At 50.3% G+C, this 18,521-nt stretch overlaps 1 protein-coding gene across 4 annotated transcripts; it reads left to right on the forward strand.

The window, feature by feature from the left end:
• The first annotated feature begins 5,551 nt into the window (after positions 1-5,551).
• Positions 5,552-17,970, forward strand: C5AR2 (complement component 5a receptor 2). Of its 4 annotated transcripts, XM_033223815.1 has the most exons (3): positions 5,552-5,699; positions 6,155-6,247; positions 16,580-17,970. In XM_033223815.1, the coding sequence occupies exon 3, from the start codon at positions 16,595-16,597 to the stop codon at positions 17,606-17,608; it is 1,014 nt and encodes a 337-aa protein (XP_033079706.1). In that variant the 5' UTR covers positions 5,552-5,699; positions 6,155-6,247; positions 16,580-16,594; the 3' UTR covers positions 17,609-17,970. The 4 variants fall into 4 exon arrangements, with proteins under 4 accessions (XP_033079706.1, XP_033079708.1, XP_033079707.1 ...); XM_033223817.1 differs by lacking the exons at positions 5,552-5,699; positions 6,155-6,247 and adding an exon at positions 7,066-7,815; XM_033223816.1 differs by lacking the exons at positions 5,552-5,699; positions 6,155-6,247 and adding an exon at positions 8,551-8,597.
• Positions 17,971-18,521: the final 551 nt, after the last annotated feature.

The raw sequence follows: 18,521 nt of genomic DNA on the forward strand, positions 1-18,521 counted from the left end.
CCAGCCTGGGTGACGGAGTAAGACACTGTCTCAAAAAAAAAAAAGCAATATAATTATATTTATATTTGCCCGCAGGCAAGCAACAGACAAAAAGAAACAAAAAGAATCAGGTAAAATTAATTTTGGTAATATGTTTTATTTACCACAATATATTTAAGAGAGTATCATTTTAATATGTGTTCAATAGAAAGAGATTCTTGAGACTTCATATTCTTTTGTTTTGTTTCGTTTTTGGTACTGTGTTTTCAAAATCTGGTGTGTATTTTACACTCACAGCACTTCTTTTTTTTTTTTTTTTTGAGACAGAGTGTCGCTCTGTTGCCCGGGCTGGAGTGCAGTGGCCGGATCTCGGCTCACTGCAAGCTCTGCCTCCCAGGTTTAAACCATTCTCCTGCCTCAGCCTCCCGAGTAGCTGGGACTACAGGTGCCCGCCACCTCGCCCGGCTAGTTTTTTTTTTTTGAGACGGAGTCTCGCTCTGTCGCCCAGGCTGGAGTGCAGTGGCGCCATCTCCACTCACTGCAAGCTCCGCCTCCCAGGTTCACGCCATTCTCCTGCCTCAGCCTCCCGTGTAGCTGGGACTACAGGCGCCCGCCACCGCGCCCAGCTAATTTTTGTATTTTTTTTTTAGTAGAGACGGGGTTTCAGTGTGTTAGTCAGGATGGTCTCGATCTCCTGACCTCGTGATCCGCCCGTCTCGGCCTCCCAAAGTGCTGGGATTACAGGCGTGAGCCACTGCGCCTGGCCGTTTTTTGTATTTTTTAGTAGAGACGGGGTTTCACGGTGTTAGCCAGGATGGTCTCGATCTCCTGACCTCGTGATCTGCCCGTCTTGGCCTCCCAAAGTGCTGGGATTACAGGCTTGAGCCACCGCACCCAGCCACACAGGACTTCTTATCTCGGACCCAAGGACATTTCAAGTAGTCTCTCGTGGCTGGTGGCTGCAGTGTTGGACTGCTCAGGGCCAGACTTCCTTGACTAATGTATAGAGCGTCTACAGAGTTCGAACATCTAACTGTTGGAGCTGTACTTCTAACCCTCTGAGGTTGTGGTGTGACACTCTAGGATCCTGTGATTCAAATAGACTGTGACTCACATTGTAGGATCTGTTGGATTCAACAGCCTATGATTCCAATATTTTAAGAGTCTGTGATTCCGATACTCTAGTCTCCAGAGTCTTTGATTGATTGGTTTTGAGACAAAGTCTTGCTCTGTCACTCAGGCTGGAGTGCAGTGGTGTGATCTTGGCTCACTGCAGCCTCTGCCTCCTGGGTTCAAACAATTCTCCTGCCTTAGCCACCCGAGTAGCTGGGATTATAGTTACCCACCACCATGCCCGGCTAATTTTTTTTTTTTTTTTTTGAGACAGAGTTTTGCTCTTGTCACCCAGCTGGAGTGCAATGGCACCATCTCAGCTCACTGCAACCTCTATCTCCTGGGTTCAAGTGATTCTCCTGCCTCAGCCTCCTGAGTAGCTGGGATTACAGGCGACTGCCCCACGCCCAGCTAATTTGGTATTTTTAGTAGAGCCCAGGTTTCACCATGTTCGCCAGGATGGTCTCCATCTCTTGACCTTGTGATCCGCCAGCCTCAGCCTCCTAAAGTGCTGGGATTACAGCGTGAGTCACCATGCCCAGCTGTGATTATGTCTTATGACTCTCATATATGTTAAGACATTCTCTCCTGTGCATCAAATATCACATATATATTGTTTAATATTACATTGTTCAAAAGAGAAAAAGTCTATGGTCCTCTCCATTAGTCACTCATCCTGTCAAGCCCTGTAATTCCATTAGGTTGAACGCTATGAAATTGCCAAAATTCAGTCTATTTTGGGGTGGGGGGTGTGTGTAACAATTTATTTATTTGTTGCTTTTGAAAAATTGTGGTGCCATGGCACAGTGGCTCGTCTGTAATCCCAACACTTTGAGAGCCTGAGGTGGGAAGATCACGTGAACCCAAGAATTCAAGACCAGCCTGAGCAACATAGTGATACCCTGTCTCTACAAAAAAAAAAAAAAAATCAGCCAGGTCTGGTGACATGTACCTGTAGTCCCAGGTACTTGCGAGGCTGAGGCAGGAGGATAACCTGAGCCAGGGAGGCAGAGGCTGCAGTGAGCTGAGATCACACCACTGCATTCCAGCCTGGGAGACAGAGTGATCCGAGGCGGGCGGATCACTAGGTCAAGAGATCGAGATCATCCTGGCCAACATGGTGAAACCCTGTGTCTACTAAAAACACAAAATTAGCTGGGCACAGTGGCGTGTGCCTGTAGTCCCAGCTACTCGGGAGCCTGAGGCAGGAACCCAGGAGGTTCGCTTGAACCCAGGAGGCGGAGGCTGCAGTGAGCCAAGATGGAGCCACTGCACTCCAGCCTGGTGACAGAGCGAGACTCCGTCTCAAAAAAAAAAAAAAAAGAAGGCCGGGCGCGGTGGCTCAAGCCTGTAATCCCAGCACTTTGGGAGGCCGAGACGGGTGGATCACGAGGTCAGGAGATCGAGACCATCCTGGCTAACACGGTGAAACCCCGTCTCTAATAAAAAATACAAAAAACTAGCTGGGCGAGGTGGCGGGCGCCTGTAGTCCCAGCTACTCGGGAGGCTGAGACAGGAGAATGGCGGGAACCCTGGAGGCGGAGCTTGCAGTGAGCTGAGATCCGGCCACTGCACTCCAGCCTGGGCAACAGAGCAAGACTCTGTCTCAAAAAAAAAAAAAAAAAAAAAAAAAAGAAAAGAAAATGAGTAAAACAAAAATTGTAGTACAATGCACGTAACATAAAATTTACCATTAGTGGCATTGCATGCATTTGCAGTGTTGTACATCCATCACTACTGTCTTGTTCCAGAACATTCTCATCCCCCCAAAAGGAAACCCCATACCCATTAAGCAGTCACTCCCCATTCTTTACCCCTTCAACCCCTTGCGACCACTCATGTACATGCTAACTCCAGAGATTTGCTGAAATTTGACCTTTTGGCCTGACATGGTAGCTCATGCCTGTAATCTCAGCACCTTTGGAGGCCAAAGTGGGAGGACTGTTTGAGGCCAGGAGTTTGAGGCCAGGAGTTGCCTGGGCAACATAGTGAGACCCCTGTCTGTTTTGAAAAAAAAAATGAAAGAAAGAAAAAAAGAGAAATTCAACCTTTTTTGACCTAGAAAAATGACAATTTCATATGGATTGACTTAGAACCTTTTAGGATGCTTGGTTGTGGTGGCTAACACCTGTAATCCCAGCACTTTGGGAGGCTGAGGCAGGTGGATTATTTGAGGTCAGGAGTTCGAAACAACCCTGGCCAACATGGTGAAACCCCATTTCTACTAAAAATACAAAAATTAGCTGAGTGTGGTGGTGCCTGTAATCCCAGGTGCTTGGGAGGCTGAGGCTGGAGAATTGCTTGAACCTGGGCGGAGGTTATAGTGAGCCGAGATCTCGCCACTGCACTTTAGCCTGGGCGACATAGCAAGACTCTGTCTCCAAAGGAAAAAAAAAAGAAAGAAAGAAACAAAAAAATCCTTGTAGGATGTTCTCAAAGTTTCTCCCAGGAGGAAATGGCTGGTGAGTTGAGGGGGTGGTGCTCGGCTTTTCACAGGGTGGCTGAGAGAGAATCCCCCTCCACTCCCCTCCACATACACACTGGCCCGCCTCTTGCCTTCTGAGACCTGTGGAGACCCTGTTCTTGGCCCATAGCAACCCCCAGACCCCTAAGTGACAGTCCTCAGCTCCAGGGACAACAGAAAATCTTTGCCTTCCCAAATCTAAGACTTTTGTTTTGTTTTTGCTTTTTTGAAATGGAGTTCCACTCTGTCGCCCAGGCTGGAGTGCAGTGGCACGATCTTGGTTCACTACAACCTCCGCCTCCCAGGTTCAAGCAATTCTCCTGCCTCAGCCTCCTGAGTAGCTGGGATTACAGGTGTGCCCCACCAAGCCTGACTTTTTTTTTTTTTTGTATTTTCAGTAGAGATGGGGTTTCACAATGTTGGACATGTGGGTCTAGAACTCCTGACCTCAGGTAATTCACTGGCCTTGGCCTCCCAAAGTGCTGGGATTACAGAAGTGAGCCACTGTGCCCAGCCTCAAATCTAAGACACTTAAACAATTTTTTTTTTTCTTTTGAGATGGAGTTTGGCGCTTGTTGCCCAGGCTGGAGTGCAATGGCACGATCTCAGCTCACTGCAACCTCCACCTCCCGGGTTCAAGCGATTCTCCTGCCTCACCCTCCCGAGTAGCTGGGATTACAGGCATGTGCCACCATCCCAGCTAATTTTGTATTTTTAGTAGAGACAGGGTTTCTCCATATTGGTCAGGCTGGTCTTGAAATCCCGACCTCAGGATCTGCCCACCTTGGCCTCCCAAAGTTCTGGGATTACAGGTGTGAGCCACCATGGCTGGCAATTTTTGTTTAAATTTTAAATTATTTTTTAGACCCAGGGTCTCTCTCTATCGCCCAGGCTGGAGTGCAGTGGTGCATTCGTAGTTCACTGCAGCTTGACCTCCTGAACTCAAGTGATCCTCCCTCCTCAGCCTCCACCTCCCACTTCAGCCTCCACCTCCCACTTCAGCCTCCAGAGTAGCAGGGACTACAGGCTTGCTCCAACATGCCTGGCTAATTAAAACAAATTCTGGGGGGCCAGATGCTGTGGCTCGCATGTGTAATCACAGCACTTTGGAAGGCCAAGGTAGGAGGATTGCTTGAGCCCAGGAATTGGAGACCAGACTAGGCAACAGAGACATACCCCATCTCTACAAAAAGTTTTTTAAAAAATTAGCTGGGGCCGGGCGTGGGGGCTCACGCCCGTAATCCCAGCACTTTGGGAGGCCGAGGCAGGCGGATCACGAGGTCAGGAGATCGAGACCATTCTGGTTAACACAGTGAAACCCCATCTCTACTAAAAAAAAAAAAAAAAAAAATACAAAAGATTAACCGGACACGGTGGTGGGCGCCTGTAGTCCCGGCTACTGGGAAGGCTGAGGGAGGAAAATGGTGTGAATCTGGGGAGGCGGAGCTTGCAGTGAGCCGAGATCGCCGCTGCACTCCAGCCTGGGCGACAGAGCAAGACTCTGCCTCAAAAAAAGTAAAAATAAAAATAAAAATTAGCTGGATGTGGTGGCTTGAGCCTGTGGTCCCAGCTACTCTGGGGGCTGAGGTGCGAGGATTGCTTGAACCCAGGAGGTCGAGGCTGCAGTGAGCCATCATCACGCCACTGCACTCCAATGGAGGTGAAGAGTGAGAAGCTGCACTTAAAAAAAAAAAAAAAGAAAAGAAAAAAAAGAAAAGGCCGGTTGTGGTGGCTCAGGCCTGTAATCCCAGCAGTTCGGGAGGCCGGGGCAGGCAGATCATGAGGCCAGGAGATTGAGACTGTCCTGGCTAACATGGTGAAACCCTGTCTCTACTGAAAACACAAATTAGCTGGGCGTGGTTGCAGGTGCCTATAGTCCCAGCTACTCAGGAGGCTGAGGCAGGAGAACGGCCTGAACCCGGGAGGCGGAGCTTGCAGTGAGCTGAGATCGGGCCACTGCACTCCAGCCTGAGCAACAGAGCAAGACTCCGTCTCAAGCGACGCTCCGTCCAGAGACAGCATCTCACTGTGTTGGCCAGGCTGGTCTCAGAATCCTAGCCTCAAGCAGTCCTCACACTTCGGCCTCCCAAAGTGTGGAGATTACAGGGGAGCGCCATCCTGCCGGGCTGGAATCCTAAGAAAGGTATGTTGAGAAACTTTGTGGCCGAATCAGGAGTTTATCAAGACGAAGCATCTGAGGAACAGACCATTGCAAACTTTTGAGACTAAAGAAAGTTTGAGCTGATAAAGGGAAGGTTCCACCTCTGTTTCTTTCCTCTTAATCTCTTCTTCCGGCCAAGGCAGGTTCCCGCAGGAGACTGGGGCTGGCAGGATATGGCAGAGGAGGGGCATGATGTCGGCCTCCCGGGACAGAAGAGGAGGGGAGGGGACTTGGGGGATGTTTGTCTCTCTGAGGGTCCGGGGTGACGGTTGGCCAACGCAGGGTCACCTAGATGGGGAAACAGAGAAGAGGACGCCCTGGGTCAAACAGTGAGTCCCAGCCTCTTGTCTCACGAACAGCTTCCTCTAGGAAAGTTATTTCATTCTCTAAAACAATAACAAAAGAAGTGTGTAAATATTTCCCTTGAATCCCTAAAGCATGCACAGAAAAAAGCACAAACAGAAAGAACTGCTGAATAAAGAGTTTCCAAAGTTGGAGTTGGAGCCACTTCCTCTTGCTAAGCCCGCATGGTATGTGTACTTTGAGAATTCATACTACAGTCTTGTTGCTGTTGCATGAACCTAGCGTATACCATGTGCCAGGCACTGCTCTGGTTTTTTTGTTTGTTTGTTTTTTGTTTTTGAGACAGAGTCTCACTCTGTCACCCAGGCTGGAGAGCAGTGGCAAGATTTTGGCTCACTGGAACCTCCACCTCCTGGGTTCAAATGATTCTTCTGCCTCAGCCTCCCGAGTAGCTGGGACTACAGGCATGTGCCACCACGCCAGGCTAATTTTTGTATTTTTAGTAGAGATGGTGTTCTGCCATGTTGGCCAGGTTGGTCTTGAACACTTGACTTCAAGTGATCCACCTGCCTCGGCCTCCCAAAGTGCTGGGATTACAGATGTGAGCTACTGCACCCAGCCAGTTCTGTGTATTTTAAATTTATCTAATGCTCATAGCAACCATCCACTGCACAGATGAGGAAGTTGAGGTTCAGAGGGGCTGAGGCCCTGAACTTTGACCTGGAATATGAATCTTATCATTCTGGCCCTTGAGTCCTTGTTCTCAGTCAAGGTGGTATGCTGGGAGAGGTTAAGAATTGCTATGATGGCTGGGCATGTTGACTCACTCCTGTAATCCCAGCCCTTTGGGAGGTCGAGGTGTGAGGATAGCTTGAGGCTGGGCAATGCAGCAAGACCCCACCTCTACAAAAAAATTTTAAAAAATTAGCCAGGCATGTTTGGTGCATGCCTGTAGTCCTAGCTACTCAGGAGGCTGAGGTAGGAGGATCACTTGAGCCTAGGAGTTTGAGGCTGCGGTGAGTCATAATGTTGTCACTGCACTCCAGTCTGAGCGACAGAGCAAGACTCTATCTCTAAAATAAAAGTAAAGTGTCACTATGGCCAACAACATCTTCCCATGTTACAGATGGAAAATTGAGGCCCAAGAAAGGAGTTGTTTGTGCTTTTTCTACCACTGAGGCCTTGGGCCCTGCACTCAGCTGCAGTGGTCTTTTTGTGGAGAATGTGACCCCAGGCTGTCTTCCTCAGAGCCAAGGAGGAGGGAGGGACGTTTGTCTGTCCTGAGGCTGCAGAAGGGAGGGGTTGAGCACAGTAAGAGGCCTGGAGGTGGCTGGGGGCAGCTGGCATGTTGTGGGGAAAACGAAATCCAGGCCAAGACCTCTAAGGGGTTGAAGAGCAAACCGCATGCAGGTCTGGTTTCCAGGAAGCTGGGACTTCCAGACTAGGGTTGGGGACTTGGGATCAGCCCTCCACCCACGAGCCCTCTCTAGCCCTGCCAGCCACCCGGTAATTTTGTGTTCTGAGTCATGGGAAGAAGACAGGACAAACACACCCTGAGAGTGAGACAAGGCCACTCCTAGTTCATACTGCTTATAAAGATTTACTGGGACCAGTGAGGTGGCAGTGCTCAGGAGCGTCCGGCAGGAACTTCTGGCAAACAGGACGGATTTCCAGGACTCTGCCAGCTGCCAGACACGGCAGGGAGAGACCCCAGACCTCCTGGGTCCTGGCTGTGGGCCCAGATTGCACTCCTAAGTGGCGTTTGACTCACGTGGGGACCCTCTTGGAAGAGACGGTAAGGATGGAGGCAACAAGGGCGGGAAGGAGGGAGAGAGAGAGATTGCACGATCCTGGCTTCTTGGAATGGTTACTTTCAGAATCTGGAAAGCAGAACTAGGGTTTGAGAAGTGCAGTCTCATTGTGGCCACACTGGAATGCATGTCAGAGTCCTGGGCTCTTGGAATTAACTTGGGCGGCCCAGCAGCAAAGCTCTTGTCAAAGGAGCTAAACGTTTTTTCTTTTTGGAGACGGGGTTTCACTCTTGTTGCCCAGGCTGGTGTGCAATGGTGCCATCTCGGCTCATCACAACCTCCACCTCCCCGGTTCAAGCGATTCTCTTGTCTCAGCTGGGATCACAAGTGCGCGCCACCACGTCCAGCTAATTTTGTATTTTTAGTAGAGATAGGGTTTCTCCATGTTGGTCAGGCTGGTCTTGAACTCCTGGCCTCAGGTGATCCTCCCACCTTGGCCTCCCAAAGTGCTGGGATTACAGGCAGTGCAGCCCAAATGGTTTTTCACACACAGGTGTAAGGGAAACAGCCTCCGTCAAACCTGCAGGAAGTCCTGTAGCTTCCAGCAAATCCATCAAACTGTAGCATGCGTAGCGAGCAAGCCCTTTCACTCAGCGGTTCCAATTCTTTTCTCGTTCTTTCCTTTTCTCTCTTTCTTTCTTTTGACAGGGTCTTGCTCTGTCGCCCAGGCTGGAGTGCGGTGGCGCAATCTTGGCTCACGGCAACCTCTGCCTCCCAGGTTCAAGTGATTCTCCTGCCTCAGCCTGCTGAGTAGTTGAGATTACAGGTACCCGCCACCACACCTAACTAATTTATGTATTTTTAGTAGAGACAGGTTTCACCATGTTGGTCAGGCTGGTCTCCAACTTTTGACCTCAGGTGATCCACCCATCTCGGCCTCCCAAAGTGCTGGGATTACAGGCGTAAGCCACTGCACCTGGCCGTAATTGTTTTTTGTATTTTTAGTAGAGACGAGGTTTCACCATGTTGGAGAGGCTGCTCCCGAACTCCTGACCTCAGGTGATCCTCCCACATCGGACTTCCAAACTGCTGGGATTATAGGCATGAATCACCGCGCCTAGCCCCCTCAATATTCTATCACAAAATCCGTCCACATTCTTGCGTAGTGTTTATTCATTCTCATCATGTAGAATATTCCACAGGGTGAACACCCCATGATGTGTTCATCCATTCTGCTGTGAGTGGCTATTTGACGGTTTCTCATCTTGGGCTGCTGTGAACATTCTGGCACATGTGTTCTGGTGAGCATATGTGCGCTTTTCCGGGAAGGAGGCTGATCGCCGGGTCATGAGGGAGGAATCCTAGAAGATGGATGTTCAGGAAGGAAGAATGTTCAGACTTTTATTTTATTTTTTTCCTGAGATGGAGTCTCGCTCTGTCACCCAGGCTGGAGTGCAGTGGCGCCATCTCGGCTCACTGCAAGCTCCGCCTCCCGGGTTCAGGTCATTCTCCTGCCTCAGCCTCCCGAGTAGCTGGGACTATAGGGGCCTGCCGCCGCCCCCGGCTAATTTTTTGTATTTTTAGTAGAGACGGGGTTTCACTGTGTTAACCAGGATGGTCTCGATCTGCTGACCTCGTGATCCACCCGCCTCGGCCTCCTCCCAAAGTGCTGGGATTACAGGTGTGAGGCACTGGGCCCGGCCAGCCTTCTTTGATTCTGCTCCAGAGTTTTCCAGAGCAGAGGATCCAGCAGGACTGGATGCACAGACAGACGTGCACCAAGAGGCACACATGAGGGTGCTTGCAATCACAACAAAAGAAACCTAAGTGACCACTTCGTTTCTCTGTGCCTCAGTTTACTCTTTTATCCTTTCACTTACCAAATATCGACCGTGCCTGTGCTGTGTGCCAGGTTCTGTCCCAGATGCCAGGGACACAGTGGCACCCAAGGCCAGAAGGAGCTGATGTTCTGGGAAATGAGGATGATAATATTGACCTCAAGAGTTTGTGATAAGGGTTATAGCTTGTAGATCATAGGTGCTCAATAAAAGCCATCTACTATTTTAATTATGAAATAATAAGAAGGGTACCTATGCTTTAGAATCTAGATGTAAGTGCAGATGCTCTTTGACTTACGATGGGGTCCCATCTCTATCAACCCATCGTAAGGCCGGGCACAGTGGCTCACACCTGTAATGGCAACGCTTTTGGGAGGCTGAGGTGGGAGGATTGCTTGAGCCCAGGAGTTCAAGATCAGCCTGGGCAATACAGTGAAAGCCGTCTCTACAAAAAATAAAAAAGTAACTGGGCGTGAGGGCGTGCACCCGTAGTCACAGTTACTCCAGAGGCTGAGGCAGGAGGATCACTTGAGCCTAGGAGGTAGAGGCTGCGGTGAGCCGAGATTGAACCATTGAACTCAGCTTGGGTGACTGAACAAGACAAAAACACAAACAAAATGAAACAAAATAAAAATTCCATCATAAGTTGAAAATATCCTAAATCAAATTGGATTTAATACACCTAGCCTACCGAACATCATAGCCTACCTTTTCTTTTTTTTTTTTTTTTGAGACATGGTCTCACTCTGTTGTGCAGGCTGGAGTGCAGTGGCACGATCTTGGCTCACTGCAGCCTTGACCTCACGGGCATAGCCTACCTCAAATGTGTTCAGAACACTTACATTACCTAACAGCAGGACAAAATCATCTAAACCAAATCCAATTTTTTTTTTTTTTTTGAGATGGAGTCTCACTCTGTCACCCAGGCTGGAGTGCAGTGGTGTGATCTCAGCTCACTGCAACCTCCACCACCCAGGTTCAAGGGATTCTCCTGCTTCGGCCTCCTGAGTAGCTGAGATTACAGGTACTTGCCATCACGTGCAACTAATTTTTTTTTTTTTTTAGTAGAGATGGGATTTTACCATGTTGCCCAGTCTGGTCTTGAACTCCTGACCTCAAGTGATCCATCTGCCTAGGACTCCCAAAGTATTGGGATTACAGGTGTGAGCTTCTGCACCTGGCCCTGTTTCTCATTATTCTCCTTACCATTGTTATTGAATGGCCTTTAGTTAATAAGCATGACGTGGGCAGACAGTGGACTGTTTTTGATGCTTTGGGGATGAATGGGGTTGATATCTGTACAGATAGGAAGACAGGTATCCGGCACGTTAAGTGAAAAGATGAAGCAATGGAACAATGTGTGTTGAAAGCTCCCATTTCTGGTTAAAATGTTACAAAGGAAATGCCATCTGCGATACCATTGTTTTGGGCTTACAGTTAGACAAATTACGACGCACAGAAAGTTCCCCAGATTGTAATAAACAAGGGCCAGGAAGGGTGGAGTCTTTGTGGGGTGAGAGGATGAGTGTGGACAGTGATAACAGCGGCTAGCATGTGTATGACAGCCACTGAAAACCAGCGCTGTACACTCAGCTGTACGTTTCTAACTCGTTGAATTCTTACCACACCGCCTAAGGCAGGTATATTATTATTCCCATTTTACTAAGGCACAGATAGGTCAGGTGACTTGCCCAAGGCCACACAGCTGGTAGGAATTGGAGGGTTTTTGTTGTTGTTTGTTGGTTTTTTGAGATGGAGTCTCACTCTTGTCACCCTGGTTGGAGTGCAGTGGCGGGATCTTGGCTCACTGCAATCTCCGCCTCCCGGGTTCCAGTGATATTCCTGCCTCAGTCTCCCTAGTAGCTGGGATTGCAGGCGCCCACCACTATGCCTGGCTGATTTTTGTATTTTTAGTAGAGACCAGGTTTCACTATGTTGCCCAGGCTGGTCTCCAACTCCTGGCCTCAAGTGATCCGCCCGCCTCAGCCTCCCATACTGCTGGGATTACAGGTGTGAGCCACTGTGCCCAGCTGGGGGGAGGGGTTCAGTTTTTAAATGTTTTTCTTTTTTTTTTTTGAGACGGAGTCTTGCTCTGTCGCCCGGGCTGGAGTGCAGTGGCCAGATCTCAGCTCACTGCAAGCTCCGCCTCCCAGGTTCACGCCATTCTCCTGCCTCAGCCTCCGGAGTAGCTGGGACTATAGGCGCCCACCACCTCACCCAGCTAGTTTTTTTGTATTTTTAGTAGAGACGGGGTTTCACCGTGTTAGCCAGGATGGTCTCGATCTCCTGACCTCGTGATCCGCCCGTCTCGGCCTCCCAAAGTGCTGGGATTACAGGCTTGAGCCACCGCGCCCGGCCTTAAATGTTTTTCTTTGTCTCTCTCTCTCTCTCTCTCTCTCTTTCTTTCTTTCTTTGACAGAGTCTCTCTCTGTCACCCAGGCTGGAGTGCAGTGGCATGATCTCGGCTCACTGCAAGCTCTGCCTCCTGGGTTCATGCCATTCTCCTGCATCAGCCTGCTGTGTAGCTGGGACTACAGGCACCCACCACCATGCCCAGCTAATTTTTTTGTATTTTTTAGTAGAGATAGGGTTTCACTGTGTTAGCCAGGATGGTCTCAATCTCCTGACCTGGTGATCCGCCTGCCTCGGCCTCCAAAAGTGCTGGGATGACAGGCACGAGCCACTGCGCCTGGCCTCTTTCTTTCTTTCAAGGGACAGGGTCTCACTCTGTTGCTCAGGCTGGAGTGCAGTGGCGCGATCATGGCTAACTGCAGCCTCGAACTCCTGGGCTCATATGATCCTTCACCCCAGTCTTCGAAAAGGTTGGGATTGCCGGCATGAATCACGATGCCTGGCTAATTTTTAAATTTTTTGTAGAGACAGACGGTCTCACTGTGTTGCCTAGGCTGGTCTTGAACTCTTGGCCTCAAGCGATCCTTCCTCCTCAGCCTCCCAACGTACTGGGATTACAGGTGTGAGCCACCGCACCTGGCTAAATTCTGCACACCTTTTCCTCTAGGGATAAAAATAATATGAAAGTGGAATGCCAGACTCCAAATACACACACCAAGTGGCCTGGCCTCTTCACTGCTACCTAGCATGGGGGAGGGATGTGCCCTACTTCCTCTCTGTCCTTCCTGTTGCCTCAACACCAGCTGGAGTGCTGGACAGTGCCACCCAACCCATAATAGTCAGCAGAGAGCCGCAGGGCCGGGTCACACTGACATTGTGGGGATGGGATGGTGGGGACGCCTGCCTGGGTCCTGTGCTACCCAAGCTTCGTCTACCTGAGCCTGTGTGCCAGATGCTAGACACATCTTAACTCCTCAAGGACTCCCAAAACCAGAGAGGTAGGTTCACCTCCATGACTCTCGTTTTCCCAATGAGGAAACAGACACAGCCAGCTGCAACTGACACCCACAGTCATGGAACCCGGGGCTGCTCGGGGCCACTTGCCGTACTGCCTGCCAGCTCTCCAGAGCCTGAGATTTGGAGATGGTAATATTCTAGGGCATGGGGTTCTGCAGCAGGGACTAACACACTTTGAAATTTACCTACTTAGGAGCCGGGTGCGGTGGCTCACGCCTGCAATTCCAGCACTTTGGGAGGCTGAAGTGGGCGGATTACAAGGTCAGGAGTTCGAGACCAGCCTGGCCAATATGGTGAAACCCCGTCTCTATTAAAAATACACAAATTAACTGGGCGTGGTGGTGGGTGCCTGTAGTCCCAACTACTCATGAGGCTGAGGTGGGAGAATTGCTTGAACCCTGGAGGTGGAGGTTGCAGTGAGTCGACATTGTGTCACTGCACTCCAGCCTGGACGACAGAGCGAGACTCTGTCTCAAAAAAAAATTTTACCTACTTAGCTGAGTGATCTTAAGTAAGTTATTTAACTTCGCTGTGCCTTGTCTGTAGAATAAATATAACAGTAGTGTCAAATTCAGACAGTTATTACAAGGTTTCAGTGAGGCTGGGCACGGTGGCACACGCCTGTAATCCTAGCACGTTGGGAGGCCATGGCAGGCAGACCACTTAAGGTCAGGAATTCCAAACCAGCCTGGCCAACATGGTGAAACCCCATCTCTACTGAAAATATAAAAAATTAGCCCCAGGCATGGTGGTGCACGCCTCTAATCCCAGCTACTCGGGAGGCTGTGGCAGGGATGTTGCTTGAACCCAGGAGGCAGAGCTTGCAGTAAGCCGAGGTAGCACCACTGCACTCCAGCCTGGGCAGCAGAGTGAGACTCCATCTCAATAAAATAAAATAAAATAAAATGAAATAAGGTTCCAGTGACACAGTGTTTAAAGCTGCGTGGTGGCCACTGCCTGTAGTCCCAGCTACTCAGGAGGCAGAGGTGGGAGGGTCGCTTGAGCACAGGAGTTTGAGGCTGCAGTTAGCCGTGATTGCACCACTGCACTCCAGCCTTGGCAAGAGAGTGAGACCCTGTCTCTAAAAAAAAAAAAAAAAAAAATATATATATATATATATATATATACACACATACATATATATAAATTTGCCACGTGCGGCGGTGCACACCTGTAGTCCCACGTACTCAGGAGGATGAGGTGGGAGGACCACTTGAGCCCAGGAGTTCAAGGCTGCAGTGAGCCATGATAGTGCCATTGCATTCCAGCCTGAGTGACAGAGCAAGATCGGTCCCTAAAAAAACAAAAAACAAAAACAAAAAAAAAGTTTGGCACAAAACACAAAGTGTTCAATAAATGATGGCTTCTAATAATAATAATAATTTTATTATTATTATTGTCAGGCACAGTGGCAGTCATGCCTGTAATCCCAGCAGTTTGAGAGGCTGAGGCAAGGCAGGTTGCTTGCACCCCAGAATTCAAGAGGTGAAACCAGATGACCGCCAAAAAAAATTAATCAGGCATGATGGTGTGCACCTGTAGTCCTAGCTACTTTGGAGGCTGAGGTGGAGGGATGTTTGAGCCCATGAGGTGGAGGCTGCAGTGAGCCAAGATAGTGCCACTGCAGTCCAGTCCAGGCTACAGAACCAGACCCTGTCTCAAAAAATAGTAATAATAATATTATTGTGGCTGGACATGGTGGTTCATGCGTGTGATCCCAACACTTTGGGAGGCCGAGGTGGGTGGATCACCTGAGGTCAGGAGTTCGACACCAGCCTGGCTAACATGGTGAAACCCCTTCTCTACTAAAAATACAAAAATTAGCCAGGCGTGGTGGCAGGTACCTGTAATCCCAGCTACTTGGGAGGCTGAGGCAGGAGAATTGCTTGAACCCAGGAGGCGGAGGTTGCAGCGAGCCAAGATCATGCCACCATACTCCAGCCTGGGTGACAGAGTGAAACTGTCTCAAAAAGAAAAAAATTATTGCTATGATAGATTATGACGCTTCTCTGCTCTGCACCCTCCTACAGCACCTGTCTCATTTGGAATAAATGATGACGTCCTTGCGTTGTCCACGTGGCCCTACATGCCACGGCCCCTGATAACTGGTTTTTGTTTTTGTTTTTGTTTTTGTTTTGAGATGGAGTCTTGCTCTGTTGCCCAGGCTGGAGTGTAGTGGCATGATTTCAGCTCACAGTAACCTCTGCCTCCCCGGTTCAAGTGATCCCTCCTGCCTCAGCCTCCTGAGTAGCTGGGATTACAGGCGCCCGCCACCACTCCACGCTATTTTTATATTTTTAGTAGAGATGGGGTTTCACCATGTTGGCCAGGCTGGTCTCAAACTCCTGACCTTAGGTGATCCACCCGCCTTGGCCTCCCAAAGTCCCGTGATTACTGGCGTGAGCCACTGTGCCTGGCCCCTGATGACTCGGCTATTGCTTCCAGCCCTCTCCCGCTGGCAGATTCCACTCCAGCCACACTGGCCTCCTTGCTGTTCTCAGACATGACTGTCATGTTCCCACCTCAGGGCCTTTGCACTGGCTGTTCTCGATGCCTGAAACACTCTCCCCCCAGATCTCCATGCATCTCTCCCACCTTTTCCTTCAGATTTTTATGCAAATGTCGCCTTCTCAGAGAAGCCTTCCCTGACCATGCCTGTAAAACTCCAACATAGCCAGCTTCCCTGTGTGATACTCTTCCCATAGTATTTATCATCTTCTAAAATACTGTGGACTTTGGATTTTGCTCATTTCTTTCTTTTTTTCTGATTTTTTTTTTTTCTTTTTTGAGACAGAGTCTCACTCTGTCCTCCTGGCCGGAGTGCAGGGGTACGATCAAGCTCACTCAATCTCCCGGGCTCAAGTGATTCTCCCACTTCAGCCTTTTCAGTAGCTGGGATTACAGGCACACATGACCATGCCTGGCTACGTTTTAAAAAGTTTTTATAGACATGGGGTGTCCCGATGTTGCCCGGGCTGGTCTAGAACTCCTGACCTTGAGTGATCTTCCCACCTTGGCCTCTCAAATTGTTGAGATTACAGGCCTGAACCACCGTGCCCAGCCCCAATATTCCAAAGTACTAGGGTTCTAGCATTGTAATATTCTAGAATTCCAAGATGCCACCGAGCTACTTCTAACAACACTAAGTTCTGGAATTCATTTTTTTTTTTTTTTTTTTTTGAGACGGAGTCTCACTCTGTCTCCCAGGCTGGAGTGCAGTGGTGTGATCTCAGCCCACTGCCACCTGCGTCTTCTGAGTTCAAGAAATTCTCAACCTTCCAAGTAGCTGGGATTACAGGCACACACCACCACACCCAGCTAATTTTTGTATTTTTAGTAGAGATGGCGTTTCGGCATGTTGGCCTGGTCTTGAACTCCTGGCCTCAAGTGATCTGCCCGTCTCGGCCTCCCAAAGTGTTAAGATTACAGGTGTGAGCCACCATACTCAGCCTAGAATTCCAATATTCTAAAGCACCGGAGTTCTTATGACGCAGTATCCCAGTTTGCAAGGTGCTGGTGGGCCGGGCTGACGGACACCCTAGATCTCCAGCGCCGTGGAGTTTTCTCCTCTGAGTTTTCGTGGTCTTTCTTCCCTGCCCAGACACCAGGAGCCTGAATGGGGAACGATTCTATCAGCTACCAGTATGGGGATTACAGCGACCTCTTGGACCTCCCTGTGGACTGCCTGGATGGCGCCTGCCTGGCCATCGACCCGCTGCGCATGGCCCCGCTCCCGCTGTATGCTGCCATCTTCCTGGTGGGGGTGCCAGGCAATGCCATGGTGGCCTGGGTGGCTGGGAAGGAGGCCCGCCGGAGGGTGGGTGCCACCTGGTTGCTCCACCTGGCCATGGCGGATTTGCTGTGCTGTTTGTCTCTGCCCATCCTGGCAGTGCCCATTGCCCATGGGGGCCACTGGCCATATGGGGAAGTGGGCTGTCGGGTGCTGCCCTCTGTCATCCTGCTGACCATGTATGCCAGTGTCCTGCTCCTGGCAGCTCTCAGTGCCGACCTCTGCTTTCTGGCTCTCGGGCCTGCCTGGTGGTTTAAGGTTCAGCGGGCGTGTGGGGTGCAGGTGGCCTGTGGGGCAGCCTGGACGCTGGCCTTGCTACTCACCGTGCCCTCCGCCATCTACCGCCGGCTGCACCAGGAGCACTTCCCCGCCCGGCTGCAGTGTGTGGTGGACTACGGTGGCTCCTCCAGCACCGAGAACGCAGTGACCGCCGTCCGGTTTCTTTTTGGCTTCCTGGGGCCCCTGGTGGTCGTGGCCAGCTGCCACGGCGCCCTCCTGTGCTGGGCAGCCCGACACCGCTGGCCGCTGGGCATGGCCATTGTGGTAGGGTTTTTTGTCTGCTGGACACCCTACCACCTGTTGGGGCTGGTGATCACTGTGGCAGCCCCGAACTCTGCACTCCTGGCCAGGGCCCTGCGGGCTGAACCCCTCGTCGTGGGCCTTGCCCTCGCTCATAGCTGCCTCAATCCCATGCTTTTCCTGTATTTCGGGAGGGCTCAACTCCGCCGGTCACTGCCAGCTGCCTGTCACTGGGCCCTGAGGGAGTCCCAGGGCAGGGATGAAAGTGTGGACAGCAAGAAATCCACTAGCCATGACCTGATCTCGGAGATGGCGGTGTAGGCTGCAGAGACACTGTGGATGTGTATCTTCCTATCCCATTTCACAAGACTGGCTTCAGGCATAGCTGGATCCAGGAGCTCAATGATGTCTTCATTTGATTCCTTCCTTCATTCAACAGATACCCATTATGCACCTGCTATGTGCAAGGCCTTTTTAGGCACTGGAGATATAGTAGTGACCAAAACAGACACAAATCCTGCCCTCAGGGAGCTGATATTCTAGTGGAGGAAGACAGACTATAAACAAAGATAGGCCGGGCGCGGTGGCTCAAGCCTGTAATCCCAGCACTTTGGGAGGCAGAGACGGGCGGATCACGAGGTCAGGAGATCGAGACCATCCTGGCTAATATGGTGAAACCCCGTCTCTACTAAAAAATACAAAAAACTAGCCGGGCGACGAGGCGGGCGCCTGTAGTCCCAGCTACTTGGGAGGCTGAGACAGGAGAATGGCGTGAACCCGGGAGGCGGAGCTTGCAGTGAGCTGAGAGCCGGCCACTGCACTCCAGCCTGGGCGGCAGAGCAAGACTCCGTCTCAAAAAAAAAAAAAAAAAAAAAAAAACAACAAAGATATACAGGGCCATTTGCCGTGGCTCATGCCTGTAATCCCAGCGCTTTGGGAGGCTGAGGCAGGTGGATCACTTGAGGTCAGGAGTTCAAGACCAGCCTGGGCAATATGGTGAAACCCCGTCTCTACTAAAAATACAAAAATTAGCCAGGCGTGGTGGTGCATGCCTGTAGTCCCAGCTACTTAGGAGGCTGAGGCAGGAGACTCATTTTGAACCCGGGAGGCAGAGGTGGCAGTAAGCCAAGATTGAGCTCCTGCACTCCAGCCTGGGTGACAGAGCAAGACTCTGTCTCAGAAAAAAAAAAAAAAAAAGATTTTATTTATTTATTTAGTTGTTTATTTTTTGAGA

The sequence above is a fragment of the Trachypithecus francoisi genome, unplaced genomic scaffold (assembly GCF_009764315.1).
Source record: "Trachypithecus francoisi isolate TF-2019V2 unplaced genomic scaffold, Tfra_2.0 Lachesis_group12, whole genome shotgun sequence".
Classification (NCBI taxonomy): Eukaryota; Metazoa; Chordata; class Mammalia; order Primates; family Cercopithecidae; genus Trachypithecus; species Trachypithecus francoisi.

Excerpts from the sequence above, each read along its gene's own strand:
- C5AR2 (XM_033223815.1), top strand. The coding sequence starts at position 16,595 with ATGGGGAACGATTCTATCAGCTACCAGTATGGGGATTACAGCGACCTC.